General features: G+C 41.0%; 1 protein-coding gene across 1 annotated transcript in view; it reads right to left on the bottom strand.

Moving 5' to 3' along the window:
- Positions 1-18871, bottom strand: part of LOC143785981 (multidrug resistance-associated protein 1-like) — a 79825-nt gene that overhangs the window by 51061 nt on the left and 9893 nt on the right. The window contains exons 3-8 of the mRNA XM_077275143.1: positions 17427-17603; positions 9743-9868; positions 7516-7653; positions 7082-7207; positions 5871-5932; positions 43-174 (exon numbers count right to left, since the gene is read on the bottom strand). Of these exons, the coding sequence (XP_077131258.1) occupies positions 43-174; positions 5871-5932; positions 7082-7207; positions 7516-7653; positions 9743-9868; positions 17427-17603 (761 nt within the window). The remainder of the gene's footprint in view (positions 1-42; positions 175-5870; positions 5933-7081; positions 7208-7515; positions 7654-9742; positions 9869-17426; positions 17604-18871) is intronic.

Genomic DNA, 18871 nt, shown 5'->3' with positions numbered 1-18871 from the left:
GTGTGTATGCAAGTATTAATACATCAATCCAATCAAACTTACGGTTTAGTCTTATGCCATTGTCTCTGGATCTCTTTTGAAAATTTTAATAAAATGTCTTCAGCTGTGTCTGATTTTCTCAGAGACCAAACGTCATCTGATTTTAACGGTTGTTTATAACCCCTAAACATTATTCTGAAAAGAAAGAAGTAAAAAAAAATTAAGTGACATCCAGTAAATCGTAACTAATTCTATCAACTGTGCGCAGTTGACAGTGTTCATTCAGAAATGCTGCCTATGACCCAAAGAACACCGTCCCCACTGTCAAGCATGGAGGTGGAAACATTATGTTTTGGGGGTGTTTCTCTGCTAAGGGCACAGGACTAATTCACTGCATAAATGGGAGAATGGATGGAGCCATGTACCGTAAAATCCTGAGTGACAACCTCCTTCCCTCCGCCAGGACATTAAAAATGTGTTGTGGCTGGGTCTTCCAGCAAGACAATGACCCAAAACATACAGCCAAGGCAACAAAGGAGTGGCTCAAAAAGAAGCACATTAAGCTCATGTAGTGGCCTAGCCAGTCTCCAGACCTTAATCCCATAGAAAAGTTATGGAGGGAGTTGAAGCTCCGAGTTGCCAAGTGACAGTCTCAAAATCTTAATGATTTAGAGATGATCTGCAAAGAGGAGTGGACCAAAATTCCTCCTCACATGTGCGCAAATCTCATCATCAACTGCAAAATACTTTCTAAGAGTTCTGAAACCAAAGCAAGAAAAAACACCTCCGCACTGCTGCAATTCGTTAGACCCTAATATCTCTAACCCTTCTTTGCTGCTCTAGCCGTAATAACATTCCCCCATATACAACTTGGGTGCTGCATCCAAAAAGAGATCCACAATAGTACGTAGAAATAGCAAAAAAAGTGGAGCGCACTCACCGGAGTAGAAATGTCATACTTTTATTCGGACATACAATAATGCAGCAGGGAGGGATGTGGAAACAAACGGACATTTCTACTCCGGTGAGTGCTCTCCACTTTTTTTGCTATTTCTACTTTCTAAGAGTTCCACCTAAGGAGATGAGGGGCCGGGATCTAGAGAGAGCTAAGACACTGCACAAACCTTGAACTTCACTGTGCCACCCTCACAGAATATTTAAAAGTCCAAAGAATACCTAGAGGACTAGGGGTCCCTCTCCATCCAACCCTGTTCAGTGATTCGCCAGATTATTGCTCTCGTTTTGAAAAAATACTTAACAAGTGTTCTTTCGATCTTATAACCCTCACACTAGAGCATCTACATCAAGGAATCACTCAAAGCAGGGAACAAGTCTCTAACATCGAAAGCCAACTAGCCGCATCTACTACAGCAGAAGAACACAACAGTTTGAAGTCTAAAGTAAATACTACCATGGAACAGCACCGTCGGGACACTGAAGCAAGAAAGAGAACAAAATTTATCCGTGATACAGAGGATTACGAATACAACAGAGTGTATAAATGGCGGGACAACTCCAACTCCGGGACCTTTTCTTCTCGTCCAAATTACAGGTCCTCAACAGACATCTCAACATCTGGATCAGACCAAGAAAGACAGGACAGGTCCACATCTGCCAGTCGTTTTTTAGGACGCGGCAGGAGACAAAACAGAAGAGGACCCGTCGAGGAACAAGAAAAACGAAGAAACATGGACTTCACACGCATAACCCGATCTCAAGTACTAATACCTTAGTTATAAATATCTCCTCCAAATCTCTAAGCATAGCAGAGTACAAGGTACTACAAAGGGGCTTGTCCTCCGTCCAAGTTATAGGCTGAGTACCTTTAACCTGGAGATGGACCTGCAGAGATTCTACAGATTGCTTAGATTAAAATTACACTTCTCTGATTCCGACAGCACTAGTCCACCCCAAAATACCACAGACGGGACACTTTTGACATCTAGAAGTCTGGGTTTGAGAAATAAAAGCAACTATAGACCTCCACCGGGCTCACATGCACTAGAAACATTTATCACGTTTGTGCAGGATGCTTTCCAAAAGCTCAGACAGGATCTAGATCGAGGTAAATTACATGTCCCTCCTAATCTTACCCCCCTTGATCAACAAGCTTTGCATTCACTCCAGGTAGATAAAGATTTGATTATAAAACCAGCTGACAAAGGTGGGGCGATCGTAGTAATGGACAGGACTATGTACAGACGACAAGTTTACCGCCAACTGGGAGATACATCCATCAATACACCCTTATCAAGGGATCCCACTAATACGATTAAGGTTCTGATTCAGGATACACTTATACCACATATAGAAGGAATACAATCAGTGAGGAGTCTTCTCCTAGCCTCAAATAAGATTCCAGAACAAATCAACCTTGTGTGTGACCTACTCTCCATCGTCCTCACAAAAAAACTTTTTTCTGTTTGAAGACACCTTCTTCTTGCAGATACGGGGCACAGCAATGGGCTCGAACGCTGCGCCTCCATACGCAAATAGTTATATGGCGGATTATGAAGAGAGTGCTATATATGTCAATGACCTCTTCCGCACACATGCCATAACATGGAGGAGCTACATTGATGATATTTTTTGTATTTGGAACGGCTCATTAGACACGTTACAAACTTTTTTTCTTTTTTTGAAAACTTCGTGACCGGGTCTGGATTTTACTATGACGTATAGCCTTGAACAGGTCAACTTTCTAGATACACTTGTTCTTAAAAATGACAGAGGCGAACTATTCACTGATCTTTTCATCAAACCTACGGATCGCAATAGCCTCCTTCACTATCAGAGTTTTCATCCAACTAGGATGAAGGATTCCATACTCAAATCTCAATTTAAAGGGGTTAACAGGATAGTCTCTAAACAGGATCTACAATTGCAACGTCTAGATAAAATGCGTTCTTAGTTCGTAGAGAGGGGATATCCTTCCCACGTTTTAGACACTTCAGGGACTAATGATACCTCCTATCCCAAACCCTGTACAAAGGACCGTGTTCCTTTTGTACACAGCTACCACCCCCTGGCCTACTTGATGCATAAAACAATAAGACGACATTGGCATATCCTAGGGACAGCTTATCCTAATTTAAAAGAGTTTAACACCCCTTTCCTCCCTTGTTTCAGAAGACCACGGAATATATGGGACAAGCTAGTTAAGGCAGACATAGGCCCTTCAAGTCAGGCAATAAAACAACGTTTTCTCATGAATCCTAAATTTGGTACCTTCCCATGCTTACAATGCACTCAATGCAATAATGTTCAGAGAGGTCAAAGCTTCCATTATCCCCTTAATGGGAAACAATATACCATTAAGGAATATTTTACATGCGATTCATCATTCGTGATATACTTGGTAAAATGCCCATGCGGTCTCTGCTATGTAGGTGAAACCACCCAACCTATAAGAGACCGCATATCTAAACATAAATCTACCATTAGGTGCAAGAATCTATTATTACCCATCCCTCACCACTTCATCACTTTGGGACACACTATTGCTCAACTAAAATTTCAGGTAATCGATTCAGTCGCACCACCCGGCGGGGAGGTGATCGCATTAATCTGTTAAAGAAAAGGGAAGCATACTGGACTCACGAAGTCCAGACGCTGGCCCCAAGGGGCCTAAACAGGGAATATGACATTCAATCTTTTTTGCCTTGAATAACTTGCCACAATTTTATGCCAAACTCTTCCCGGTATTTGTATTTTGTATTTTATTTTTATTTATGTTTCAATCATATTGCATTTTTTAATATATGCCAATGTTATAAGACTAATTTCTATACATTTTCCTTTCAGAATCGTCTGTACTAAGATCTTGTGTCCACGACTATCTGCAGGATCACAACCACCCTTTCCATTCTCCTTCATCACTTAAATATCCACCGGAATCACTCCTGTTACAAGTATAGTTCGTTGTCAGGTCATTTTGCGCATGCCCGGGGGTGGAACGCAAGTATTCCTCCATCCCCACCCACTTTTCACCCAGTGGAACGCAGACGATACTCACATGACCCCCCGCGTCACTTCCGGTAAGCTACTTCCGGGCCCCCGGTCCCCCTACACCGGAGACCAGCGCGGTTATATCAGACCGCCGGAGCACTGACCCAACACACTGGACAAGCAGTGGATACTGCGTCCATCCAACCACTAACGTCTCCTGACCTGGGTAAGTTAGACTGCTCACATACGCAGCTTTATCATGACCATCTGTAACTTGGCACGCTGTTCTGGAGTTATGTCCTAATAGTCAGACATTATTATCGTTTAACCCTTCAGTGTCACTGAGGTATAACCGGTCAACCCACTATTATTGGGCAGGTATCCTATTACTTTTTATCACAGTCCACCTGCACAATGCACGGATAGCCTATTACTAGCAAAGTCCTCATTCTATCCTTACTAGGAACCCCCATCTACAACATATGACCCTGAGACTTACAAATATTTATATGAGGGTAGGTCTGATTCTATGTTTTTCTTTTCTTTTTAATCTTATAGTCTGCATTCTGCAACACTCATGGCACATGCCTTTCTATAACCATATGCTTTTCATCACTGGTATCCTTACCACTGTAACTTCTACTGCTGTTTTGCTGGCCTTTCCACTATGATTGTCCTATAATGATTGTGACCAGATATGGTTTCTGTATACTTATGCATATCTATAAGTACCGTCAAATTTATACGGCGTCAAAATACTGTTCAAAGCTTACTATATGACCAATATTTTGAATACACTTTAGTTAGATTTTAATTTTTACACTTGATTTCTGTTTATCCAGTACATTGATGAAGGTCTAAACTGACCGAAACGTCTACAGTATGTACTTTACCTCATCAAATTTCACTGCATCTACGTTTTGTGTGTGCCAAGTTTATCTATCAAACTAGCACGGTTTGGGCACCTACTTGAGCACCACTAATAAGTAGTGCCTACGTTATCTCTTCCAACTACAAAAAAACATCTGACTGCTGTGCTTGCCAACAAGGGTTTTGCCACCAAGGTTTTGCCAGAGGGATCAAATACTTATTTCTCACTGCAAAATGCAAATACATTTATAGAATTTATACAATATGATTTTCTGGATTTTATTTTTGATATTTTATCTCTCAATGTTAAAAATTAACCTACTCTTAAAATTATAGACTGTTCATGTCTCTGTCAGTGGGCAAACTTACAAAATCAGCAAGGGATCAAATACTTATTTCCTTCACTTTATATGTAAAAATATTTTAGGGATTCACTCTCTCAGGCATTTGGTATCATTGAAAAAGGCAATGCGGATTGATCCAAACTGGTGCAGTTTTATTGCTTTCATAAAACTCCAAGAAATTCAACAACAAAAATAGCCTCTTCTGGGCACAAAGGTATCACAGCAAATAAACAGTTCATTCAGCATATATACAGTATGTGAGTGTGGGTTCACGTGAACAGATTACAGTCCTCCTGCAGCAAACTTCATACTCAAAAAAGCACAATCCTACCAGTCTCTTTATCCCCTTCACCCTGAGCTCCAGCAGCCTCCGTTGCCAAACAGAAGTGTTCAACTCCAGGCACAGTTCACTCTTAACAGGTTGCAGCTTCCACATGGTTGTCTACACACACAGACTGCTCAGCTTTCCTAGCTGACCCATGCAGTCTCAATTCAGACAGATCCCAGCACATCTCTCTCAGCTACAGCTCCCATTTTAGCTGGTCACTCACCAGCAGCACACTCGACTCTGCTCCATCCAGCTGACTGACACCTAGCGAACACAGACCCTGGTTCTAGTAAAAAATTTGGGCAGATGCATCTAAGCAAATCCTATGGAATGTCCCTATATATGGAACATTACTCAGTTTGACGAATTCTCTACAGTTTTACTTATGTGAAATCACTTACTCTGTAAACCAGCTGAAGGTAACTTTGGAAAGGAAAGAGGCACTTGACAAAGGGCACGGGTTCTGATGCAAGGAAACAATATCGATATAAGTCACAATGCAAGCATAGCAGTTACTGATTTTTTGTTACTGTATTCATATTATATAAAAAAAAGCTGTCCTATATATCACAAAAATGGCACTTCAGAACAGTAGAACCACAAGTAGCCTAGATGTGATTAAACAACCGGCTAAACGAAGAGAACCAAAATGTCAAATTAAAATGTAAAATTTATTAATAAATAATTAAAATAAAGGTTGCAAGACATGAATACAGAAATACCCAGAAAGGGAAACCAATGAAAAAACCTACCCAAAGATAAGGTGCAAATGCATGTAAATATCCCCAAATCAGGCAAAAATTATTACCATTAGACAACAGAGCAGATACTCTACTAATTTAGAAACATAGCTCTTGTAATGCAATAAATAGCTTAGACTTTGGTACAGTTAATTCATACTGCGCCAGAGTGCCTAAGGCATCTTCTTATAAATATGCCCAAATGAAAGCTCAAGATTTCACAGAGGTAAGCAGGACTCAATGCAATGTTAAGAGTGGTGTAAAAACATATTACCTGACTTGTGGAGCTGTAACAGTAAGCACTGCAGAAAACCCAGACAATACGGGTGGTAAAATGGTTCCCCTGCGCCCCGAAGCGCGTTTCGCCTGTAACTACTTCTTCAAGCCCCCGGAAGAAGTAACGGACGAAACATGCGTCGGGGCGCAGGGGAACCATTTTACCACCCGTATTGTCTGGTTTTCTGCAGTGCTTACTGTTACAGCTCCACAAGTCAGGAAACATCTTGGCTACTTGTGGTTCTACTGTATTCATATTTATATTTTTATATTGAAAGCTTTATAATTTGAATAACAACCTCCTTTAAGACATACCCACTTGACAAGTATTCATGTCTACTATCTTGGTTAGTTAGGTATTTTTTTCACTCCGCAAAGCTTTCAATTAATAAAAAAAAGTACAACATCTAAGCAAAGGTAAATGAGCATTCAGCTGGACCTTTAGAAATGGGTCCAATGAACATATGGCCTGATGTATGCAACTGTTCCCTCTCACAGCTGAAAAGGTTTGCAAAGTGCCAGCATAAAACAAATGCAAAAAGTACACCCTTTCCTTTATTGTGACAAAGTGGAAATAAACAACAATGACGACATACCATGTCATTTTTTACACTGGTAAAAAACGGAGGTCGATCGTTGAAGAATGACAGAATGCACTGGAACAGCACCAGTAAGAAGTACAGCATAAACAGGGTGTAGCGCAGTCGGTTAATTTCTACTGCCTTAAAAAAAAAAAAAAAAAAAAGAACAATAGAGTTAAAATATTGGACTTCACCAAGATTTTTTAATTCAATAACTTTTGTCTATTTGTTTGACAACTATTTTTAAAATAGTATATATAATATATTAAAAATTATAATTTTCAAAATGTATGGAATATATGTATCTCTATTTCACAAAACAATGGCTCCTTTTAAGCCCATGTTCACATCTGGGTCATATTTTCTATCAAAGGAATAGAAAAACAAAAAATAAGTGTCCAATTTCCCGCTTCATCTCTATAGATCGGTGTTCTGTCTTTTATCCTTACCTGGGAAAGGGCGATTGTGATTTTGGTTCTCAGTTGGAAAACTGCACAAATGAAAGTCACTATCCAGAACACCAGCAGGAGAGCTGATGAGCGGACGCCTCGTATCCTCTCATACTGGATAAGACATGTGGCAAGGAGCTAGAAATCAGGAACAAAAACGTCAACATGAACATAAACATTAGAAATGAAAAGTTAAAATAAGAGTTCATGGCTTTATAAATCCACACTGGCCATTTCCCCTTAAAAAAAAACAAACTCTGTCACCAGGTATTGGATACTGAATCTGAAATAAGCACAGTGTAGTGGCAGATGCCCTGATTTAAGTGATATGTCACTTACTGGTCTGCTTGCTGTAGTTTTGATAAAATCACTGGTAAACCTGCTACATATTTGTGAGCTCTGTGTAACCCTGCCCCCACCACTGATTGGCAGCTTTCTGCCTATGCACAGTGAACACAGAAAGCTGTCAATCAGTGGTGTGGGTGCGGTAAGACAGAGCTCAGCATTCAGAAAAAGATAGATCTGCCCCAGAAAAAAATTGTGATGTTACCAAAACCACACTTGGATGACATGAGAGTGCGGTCAGATTTTCACAAAATGTCAGGATGGAGAAGGTGGAGAAACTTTTTTTTTTTTTCCTTTTATTTCTCCACATGCAAGAAAAACAGATCACACTAAAAAAAAATCGGATGACAATTGGATCAGAGCGTGATCAGGGTCGGATCAGAGCGTGATCAGGGTCGGATCAGAGCGTGATCAGGGTCGGATCAGAGCGTGATCAGGGTCGGATCAGAGCGTGATCAGGGTCGGATCAGAGCGTGATCAGGGTCGGATCAGAGCGTGATCAGGGTCGGATCAGAGCGTGATCAGGGTCGGATCAGAGCGTGATCAGGGTCGGATCAGAGCGTGATCAGGGTCGGATCAGAGCGTGATCAGGGTCGGATCAGAGCGTGATCAGGGTCGGATCAGAGCGTGATCAGGGTCGGATCAGAGCGTGATCAGGGTCGGATCAGAGCGTGATCAGGGTCGGATCAGAGCGTGATCAGGGTCGGATCAGAGCGTGATCAGGATCGGATCAGAGCGTGATCAGGGTCGGATCAGAGCGTGATCAGGGTCGGATCAGAGCGTGATCAGGGTCGGATCAGAGCGTGATCAGGGTCGGATCAGAGCGTGATCAGGGTCGGATCAGAGCGTGATCAGGGTCGGATCAGAGCGTGATCAGGGTCGGATCAGAGCGTGATCAGGGTCGGATCAGAGCGTGATCAGGGTCGGATCAGAGCCTAATCAGAGTGTGATCAGCATAAACGCATTGATTTTCTTGCCTGAAGAACATATGGTCGTCAGCACCTGCCCTAAGGATAAACAATCACTCTGTAAAGGCTGAATAAACCCTTTAATATAAAAATACCACTAAAACTTTCTATTTAAGAGCCTTATATTAAATGATTAATTTAAATAACCTTTTAAATTTATGACTTATCCACAGTATACACCGTAATTGTACAGTAGATACAGGTCCCGCCAATGAGAGGGTCTTCTCTCTTCAGAATGGGGCACTGCCAGTAGAGGGGTGGTGAGTCAGAACCCCCTTAATATGTATATACACATCTCCTCTACTCGGACAGGGGTTTGGTCTACAGACATATGCAGGTGCCATAAACTATACATTTACGATATACCTCACTTACTGTATAACTTGCTTCTTTTAACATCACTGTTAATACCAGATATGATCAAAGTTGACTTTTAAGACAGAAAAGCCAAGATTCTGAGGCACCAGGGAAAATGGGGATAAAACATACCGTAACCTTTATTCCATTATTCCATCTTTAAAAATCACATGGTGAAATACAATTGAAGTAGACAAGTGAAGCAACGCTTCAAGCCAGAAATACAATAAAAATTACAACCATGGCTGTAATTTTTATTGTATTATTGTATTTCTGGCTCGAAAAAGGCACTTTTGGGCCAAAATGTGGCTTCACTTTTCTTCCTCAATTGTATTTCACCATGTGATTTTTAAGGATGAAATAAAGAAATAAAGGTTATGTTTTATCCCCAATTTTTCTGGTGCCTTGGAATCTTGGATTTTCTATGGATTTGGACTTTGTGGGGGTCTAACTGAGTCAGTACGGAGCCGCCAGTGGTGGATGAGAAGGACTCTTGGACTAAGTGACTTAAATCAGTGCAGATTATTTACAGTATTATGTCAAAATATTTCCTTTACCATAGTAGCTCCCACGAGAAGTGGGCTAATGAGGAGAACTGGAGGCTCAGCAATATTGTGTGTCATATTCCACACAGTGTAGAAAAGTTCTGTATAGCAGATAATTGCCAACAAAGCGGAAAGACACTGCAACGAGAAAAATAGAAATCCCAGAAGCATGATCAAGAGAAAAATTATATTTGCACAACAATATATGGATATGGGCAGATATATGACAACTGCACTACAATAGTACAAGTAGAGGCAGAATTATTATCATGGTTGCTCCACATTTATTACTGACATGAGATAATTTTTAGGAGCAAGGACTGGTCTAAATTATAGAAGTGATATAAAAGAGGAAACAGTCTAATGTGTGAAAAATCTATGAAATGGTGTCCACTACTGTGATATTTGTGAAAATTCACACGAGTATGTTACATTTCCTATTTATGGCTTGATAAAGCTTATCTATGGCCTAAGCGCTGTGATTATAACAAGAAATGGCAGTTAACAGGAGCAGTGGAGGTCAAGATAAGGTCTGGAAGACCAAGCAAAATTTCAGTGAATGCTGCTCGTAGGATTGCTAGAGACACCAATCAGAACCCCTGCTTGATTGCAAAAGACCTTCAGAAAGATTTAGCAGACTCTGGAGTTGTGGTACATTGTTCCACTGTTCAGAGACACCTGCACTAATATGATCTTCATGGAAGAGTCATCAGAAGAAAACCTCTCCTGAGTACTCACCAAAAAATTCAGCGTCCGAAGTATGAAAAAGAACATCTAAACAAGCCTGATGCATTTTGGAAACAAGTCCTGTGGATCGATGAGGTTAAAATAGAACTCTTTGGCCAGAATGATCAAAGGTATGGGTGAAGAAAAAAGGGCACAGAATTTCAGAAAAAGAACATCTCGCCAACCATTAAGCATTGGGGATGAATCAATCATGCTTGGGGTTGTGTTGCAGCCAATGGCACAGGGAACTTTTCACGAGTAGAGGGAAGAATGGATTAAATGAAAGTCAACAAATTCTTGATGCAAACATAATACCATCTGTAAAAAGCTGAAGTTGAAAAGAGGATGGCTTCTAAAAATGGATAATGATACTAAACACACGTCAAAATCTACTATAGACTACCTCAAAAGGCATAAGCGGAAGGTTTTACAATGGCCCTCACAGTCCCCTGATCTGAACACCATTGAAAATCTGTGGCTAGACCTCAAAATCGCAGTACATACAAGACGACACCGGAATCTCACACAACTGGAAGAATGTTCAAAGGAAGAATGGATGAAAATCCCTCAAACAAGAATCGAGAGACTCTTGTCTGGCTACAAAAAGCGTTTACAAGCTGTGAAACTTGCAAAAGGGGCTGTTACTAGGTAATAACCATGCAGGGGGGCCAAACTTTTGCATCTGCTCATTTTCCTTCTTGTAATTTATAAAATGTAAAAAAAAAAAAACTTTATCCTTTTGTTTGCCTAAAATACAAAGCAAACGTGTCAAATTTAACTTTAGGCCTTTTAGAAATCATTTCACCTATAACTTGCTTAACTGTTCACGATAACCGTAACTTTGACCAGGGGTGTCCAAACTTTTACGTGCCACTGTATAGTTACCCTCCTAGTGCTATACAAATTTATGGACTATGGCCACGATTTAGGTAGGATAATATAGCCTTAAATTAACATGCTTAAGACTAATAGCCAATCCCTAAAATATCCATTACAATATAGAAATAACACAAGACCACTTTAGTGGTTTTTAACAATATTTTTTATTAAACTAAATAAAAGTCAAGTTTTAATCACAATCCCTAGATAATTTGTTAGTAAGAATTTGCTTGTTAAGCAACAGTTAGCATGTAATAATCTTGACGATTTTGCTAACGCGATTCACTAGTAAAAAAATAATTTTATTCCATGAAGCTGGATGTTCCTGTAAGTTACAGCCTTATTATACAGTAACATATCCTCACCGGCAAAATACCATGAAAAAAAAGGGGGGAGATCGCGTTAAATCATAGATTTGTATGCAATGTACCCGAAGGATGTAATTAGACAAGGTTGGTTTATTTACAACTTCATCGTAGTTTGGATAGGTTTCTATATTCTAGCAATAAGGAGTTTAAACATACAAAAACCACAATAATAAAAGGCCACGCCTTGGATGATTAGTAGAGATTTTAAGTGTTATAATTAAATATTTGGATGATTTTCTGGTATATAGTGTTATTAAGAAATAGAGAAACCTCTCCAGATGTGATAGGATTATCATTTATTTTATCATTTATTGCATAGCACTTGTATGTAAAAAAACTGGATGTGTGAATGAGACCTAACAAGCCACTGTGTGTTTAAGGAACTGCATGGGTCAGGTAAGATCTTAGCTGCTCGATGTATTTGCATTCATTAATCTGTGGCTTTTCTTTTTTGACATGATTTTGTGAAAAAAAGGCATTTTTTACTTAAGACTTTTTGTTAAAACAAAAGAAAAAAAACTAACAAAGTCACATTATAGATTGTCTTCGGATCAGCGGTGTCACAGGTGTCTGGCAGCCGCTCATCTCGCCCCATTCTGCAGTTAATGAACGGCCTATAGCAGGATCTGTAATCAAGCAGGGTGTTTGGTATAAAGGGGTGTCTATGTTGTTATTCACCTGTGCTATAACTGGGGCCAGATCCTTACCAGCCCCTGAGGGTCTCCTACAGCTGCTCGCTCTGCACATGAGGTCAGTGTACATATAAACCAAGAGAGATCAGCCCCATTCCCAGCTGGCTCCTTCTATGACCTGCTCTTCTATTCACTTTCTATAAAACCTACAACAATGTTATGAATACAAATAATAACAAAAATGCAAGTTATTCTTTTATGGAGTGATGGACCTCAACTATAAAAAGTCCATTATGAGAAGGAGAACCCTTGTCCTTGACGCTTCCTGGTAAAAGCATTGTGTGAACGGTTTTATGGAGCTTTGTTAAATGGCTGTAAAAGCAAAGGGCTGCAATAAAAACAGGTTATTGCCCAGTGCTAGATATGTTGTATACTTGTACTTCTCTAGCTCTAGCAAGGTGGGCTCATTGGTGACGTGTCCCTGGTGTTGCTGTGGCATGGCTGGTAGGGGCCTGTACTGACAGAAGGGATTGTATGCTGCGCAGGCCTATATATCAGATTTAGTAACATGCCACCTGTAATACATCTTCCCTTCCCTACCAGAGGTAATAAATCTTCCCTGTCACCTATAATACATCCGTCATTTGACATGCAATACACCTTCTCCCTGTGACGTGTCATACAGCTTCCCTACCACACGTAATGCATCTTTCATATGACATGTAAAACGTTATATATACAACATGTAATACATTTATTCATATGACACTTAATAGATCTTTCATTCGACATGTCAAAATATCTTCTCCTACTACATAAGTAGGGATGTGGATTGCCTTACGCCGTTCCTTCCCCTGAAGGCAACGGACTCGCCATGTAAATACAGTCGTACGGATTTTTATGTAAAAGTAATGTGTGTCTAAGGTACAGTATGTAAAGAGCTAATGCATAATGTGAGTATAGCATAAGATATAGAATAAGGATAATAGGTATAGCATATAAGATAGGAAATGGTTAAGGCTAGAACTAGCCCAGTGGGTGGGCACTAGTGTCAATAAAAGGGGCACATTTCCTGGTTAGAGAGAATTCAGTGACGGTGAAGTGCCTAGTGAAAGCCAAGGTCAGGTGCGGTAGGTTGTAGGGGCAGCATGGGGCAACCATTCGTGGCAGTGGTAGGCCAAACAGAGTTTCCTAGGGGATATTTCTGCAGCATCGAGAGCCTGGGGCTTGGGCCAGGCAGCAAGGAGCGGGCCTGGTCTTCTGGCATCACGAGATAGGTGAATGTAGAATTAGGTGGGGGGCAGGTGGACAGTCCTGGGTGCACTGCCAGAGTGGCAAACGAATCCCTGAGGCTGATTGAGTCAGCGGGCTTGGAGGTAGTCCAGGACAAATGGGTGACAGAACTGAAGAGAAGTTGTGCCAAGAAGGAAGGAAGTGCAAATTGCTGTGCACTATTCCACCTGAGGGACTTGGAATTCTTAGTAAAAGTTTGACTATTACAAAGAACTTGATGTACCAAGCATTGTGTGTGGTGGAGCCTGAGGACGGAGACCTGGAGGCAGCGGACACCTGTGGCCTACAAGCGAGTGTGATGCACCCCATACCCTACAGCACATTGGGACACCTCTTATCTGTAAAGTGCCAGAGCGAAACCAGACAGCAGCTTGGTTGCGACTACCACTCTGCAGCACTTTACATTTGGCGTAGTTGGCAGGATCAATCTATGCATCAAGAAAACTTGGTAGATGCAGGGGAGGATCCAGTGAAAACAAAGATGGTGACAAACACCGATGACAAGATGGTGTTGAGTGGCGCAAAATGGCTAGATTGACCTGCCCATCGTAGGTCTACCTAAAGAGAAACAGCACGAAAATCCATCAAGCCCAGTGAGAGACTTGTCCAGAGAGGAAAGCCGATAGTGAGTAAAGCCCGCCTCCAATGCGCAAGACAAAAGAAAAAAAAAAACACACACCTGCTGCAGCAAGTCAATGGAGAACAGGCAGAGACTGCCGCAAAACCATCAGGAAAAGTGGAAGTAGCACCACCCAGGGAAGAGCGGGGTTCTGGAAGAGTACATCCTGAGGCAAATAGACCACCACCACTGTTGGTAAGAGAGAGGAGAAGAGCCAGATGATATGGAGAGATTCTACAATGCTGCGCTTCGTGGTGGGCCTGGACAGGCTTAATGGCAATAAAAGATGAAGAAGCAGGAGATGTGGCCGGGAGGACTGCGGCTGCTGATGGACCTAGCAGAGCCTGTTCAGAAACTTCAGGACACAGAACTGGGCCTTAAGACCAAAGCTTCCTGGCCAGTCCCTGAACCAGACCGTGAGCCTCAGAAAAAGGCAGTCATGTTAGTGTGGCCGTAGCCCTGTGGCGCAATCGAACGCCCTGGTGGGGGCAGTTCCAAGGGCAGCCTCCATTCCCCTGTTGCAGATGTATGTGGAGGAAACCTCAACCCCAGACCCCAAGAAGGCCCAATGGGTGTCATGGGTGATCCAATTTTTTCCGTTTTTCCTTTGGTACGGCCCCAGTTGCAATTCCATGGAGGCAGCAAAATCAGACACTGATTAACTCAAAGGGTCGTGCGGCATTATGATTCCGTAAATGACTATGGATTTATCCAGGAGGCAGTCACTTGAAATAAAGTTTAACTGAACGCCGGGTCCTTGCCGCATGGGCCCTACATGCTGTGGCCAGGACACAATCTCAGGTTTATCAAGGAGGACAGACCACGAGAGTTATATGCAGTCGCAGTGACTGTAAACAGAAGAGGGAGATCCCCAGGGAATGAAGCTCGAGAAGGTAAGCCACCACGTGGCTGCTCAACTGCGACTTGTAGAGCCAGGGCTCCAACGCCTCCTAGTCCCACACATTCTGACACCACTGAGGACCCGAAAGAACAGCGGGGAATCGGGGTTCAGCAACATGTCCTCCACCACAAGTATCAGGAGTCTGGCCTTGACTCAGGCAGCCAGTATTCTTAACTGTGATAAGAAGGAAGGAAGTACAAATTGCAGTGCCTTATCGCACCTGATGAACTTGGACTGCTTAGAAAAGTTTTACTGTTACAAAGAACTTGGTGTCCCGGCAGATCCTGAGGGCGGAGACCTGGAGGCAGCGAAGGCCTGTGGCCTACAAGTGAGTGTCATACGCCCCACACCCTACAGCCCACTGGGACTTGGACAACCCTTGTCTCTAAAGTGCCAGAGCGAAACCGTACAGGAGCTTGGTTGCGACTACTGCTCTGTAGCACTTTACACATCATACATCTTCCCTGCGAGAATGAATTACATTTTCCATATGACATGTAATACATCTTCCATTCGACATGGAATACATCTTTACTACCTAGTTTGTCTTCTTAACCCTTTATCTCTGCTGGCACTGAGAATTCTGTGGTTAAAGCGGATCTATCACCTGTCTACATGGCCCTTTGTAATTTCAGCATAAAGTGGAGACAGGTTCTTTTTCATAGATATGAGTTCACTGTAATCATTATGGGGGCATTCACCTCCCCCTCCCCTTATTAACAGTGATCGATGGACTCCTATCAGGATAGTAGAAAGGAGGGAGCCTTCCTCATAAACAAAGATGGATCCTATCTTAGATGTCACACAGCGAGCTGCACTGACCGAGAAGAACCATCTCAACAAGCAGAAAGAACTGAGCAGACATTAGAGTCTAGTATGAGAGGGAATAGTGAACAGTCCAAAGATAAATGACTCGGTGTACGACAAAACCGATGTCAAACGTTGAGGGCAATATGTGATGAATACATGACATGATTGGAGAACTTCTTTACTGCCCCATAGTACCCTGCTGAACACTGCTGAGTATGGCCAGCTGAAAAAGGAACTGTACTTTGTTTAAAGATTGCACAAATCATTAGTACATACAAATAGAAGAAAATGTGTCATATCTAAACCATACAAATCATCTTCCTTCTCCACTTATCTGCCACTTCTTCCCCTCCTCTGTCTTCTAAACTTGTCAGCCATTCTTAAAAAAACCACAGCTCAACTCCGTCCATGAACCCTACTGATGTACACGTGGTGTAGTTGGCAAGAGCTACAATAATCGGTCAACGTTCTGTAGAATAGCTACAAAAAAAAAGTTGACCGAACAAAGGGAGAAACAAAGTTATGCACGACTGATCTAATTAAATCAACAAACCGTTGAGAATAAAAGTTAACGTAAAAACAAAAAAGTTAAATGTTCTCTCTAAAAATAGCTTAAACCAAGGTACATTTAACAAAGAAGTACAACTTTAACAAATTATATAACATTAATATTGAATAATCAAATCTGATCTCTTATTTAACCCTAGGATGCATAATGCGGGCCTTTTAGACCCATTAGCTTACTTTTCTGCTATTTTCTGCAAAATTACTTAACTTTGAATTTCGAAACTCTAGGTATTCCTCAGGTTTGTTGTTTTTGGTAATTTCCAGTTGCTTATATCATTTTATATGACAGGCATTTCTTTACAAAAATGCTTTTTTGGAAAACCACATATTTTGATGACACTGGCCTGTTTATTCCATATTCATCAGTTTTTGTGTCATTTTGCTGCAGGTAACAAGTTATTGTAATTATTGTTTTTTCTTCTTAGTTTTAACTTTTTTGTTTGCTGACATCTAAGTGAACAACAATGGCACAGTCTTCCTCAAAGGGTTTGACTGCTCAAGAGATTGAAGCAATCATTTTTGAAAGGGATGTTGAAAGTGAACTTTCTTTGTTTTCTGATGATATTGCAGATGAGGTGGTTTTATGTACAAACTTAGAAGGAAGACGTATTGCTTCTGGAACAAACAAAACATGGAAAAATATCTCACGAGATGAACTTTATGCTTAAATTGGACTAACACTTCTGGCAGGGTGTCAAATCTTATGATGTACCTATCGGAGAATTATTTCTGGACCCACATTCTGATCCATACAAAAATGTATATACATACGGTATGTATGTATATATATGACAGTTTTCTAAACAATATGCAAAGACGGATAATAGTTCTTTCATGGTGGGGGAATAAATCCAGCAGTAAGATGACCCCATATGGCTGCACGACAGTTTACAGTACTTACAGTCTTTGCCTTGCTGAGAAGAGACAGCCTGATGTAGCCTCGTCCATGGCGTCGTAGGTAGAGGACGTAAAATGGTGAACAGACAAATAGGTAAAAACAGGGTATCCAGTAAAGGATGGTATTATGGAAACACCAGGAGAAGTCGGGATTATCTGTGTGCCAAGTCTGGTTTACATCCTGCAAGAACAAACAACTAATATATTACATCAATTAGTGATAGTTCAGATTATTAATAATTGTCGTTTAGTGGCGATGGTCAATCACTAGTATAAATCTTCATTTGAATATCCGATTTTTTTTCTCCTTTGTGAAAAAAAATAGACAAATTTTCATTGTTGTTTGGTCAGTGTGCCCATTTTAAGGCTGAATGTACACAGAGTCTTTATGTTGAAGAGAAACTCAAAGGTTTGAGATTTGAAGGACGATTTGGAGTTTCAAGTCCAAAAACTCTTCAAAAATTAGTGTTTCAGCAGTTTTTATTTTTGAATGCACAAAAAGTGATCGAGGTTTTCTCAAACTTCTCTTTTCCGACTAATGTGAAAAATGGCCAGCACTAGGGTGCAACAAGTAGGGATCGAGTTTTTAACTTGAATGAGGGAGTTGACCCATGACTTGGATCAAAATCGGACATGTCTATTTTTTGTGGACACTCAAAAGCCCCATAGACCATAATGTGTGCGGGAAAAAAACAGACAGATCTCTTCCGTGAAACACGGACGTTTCAATGAGGCTTAAATCTGTCACATAGTGCCTGCAAATTCCCCGAATACAGCTTTTATCATAATCTCCGGCTCCAGACTTGTAAGTAGCTGCTGACTATACAACATAGCTATCAGTTAACCATTCACCTTAGCAATGACATGCAGTATGTTGTGTCTGGGGAAGGATTATTACACTTGCACCCTGTCATTATCTCGCTCTTGTTTTATGGTTTAAGCCAAAACAAATACGGTCTATTAACCAATATTCAAGTATTTCAATGAATAGCTAGAATCCTACTTCTAGACAAGCCTGCGAAAAGCTATGATTTAGGCCTGATTCAGACGTCCGTGCTTCACGTACATGTTCTACCGGTGATTTCACCAAAAGAACACATTACCATTAACATCTATGAGGACTGGGATCTTTAAAGCACAGTGTATGTGCCCAAAAAATCACGGAGACCTTTCCTTTTTTTTCCATATTGCAGCTATAGTATAAGCAATCAGACATTTCCTGATGAATTTTGCTCACATTGAGAGTCGCCAACAATGGACGATCTCCAGGGAAGACTACTCCCTGCACTTACTGTAACAGCCACAGTCATTTAATAGAAAAGCTCCAAAAACAATCAAATAAGCCTATGTTATAAACACCTTATGTAGTAGGGGATTATCCTACATGGTTAGTACAGTTTAATATACAGTCAGGGCCGAAAGCGTTGGAACCCTTGAAATTGTTCTAGA

The sequence above is a fragment of the Ranitomeya variabilis genome, chromosome 7, assembly GCF_051348905.1.
Source record: "Ranitomeya variabilis isolate aRanVar5 chromosome 7, aRanVar5.hap1, whole genome shotgun sequence".
Lineage (NCBI taxonomy): Eukaryota > Metazoa > Chordata > Amphibia > Anura > Dendrobatidae > Ranitomeya > Ranitomeya variabilis.
Note: the sequence above shows the minus strand (reverse complement) of the source record. Positions and strands in the feature narration are given on the sequence as shown.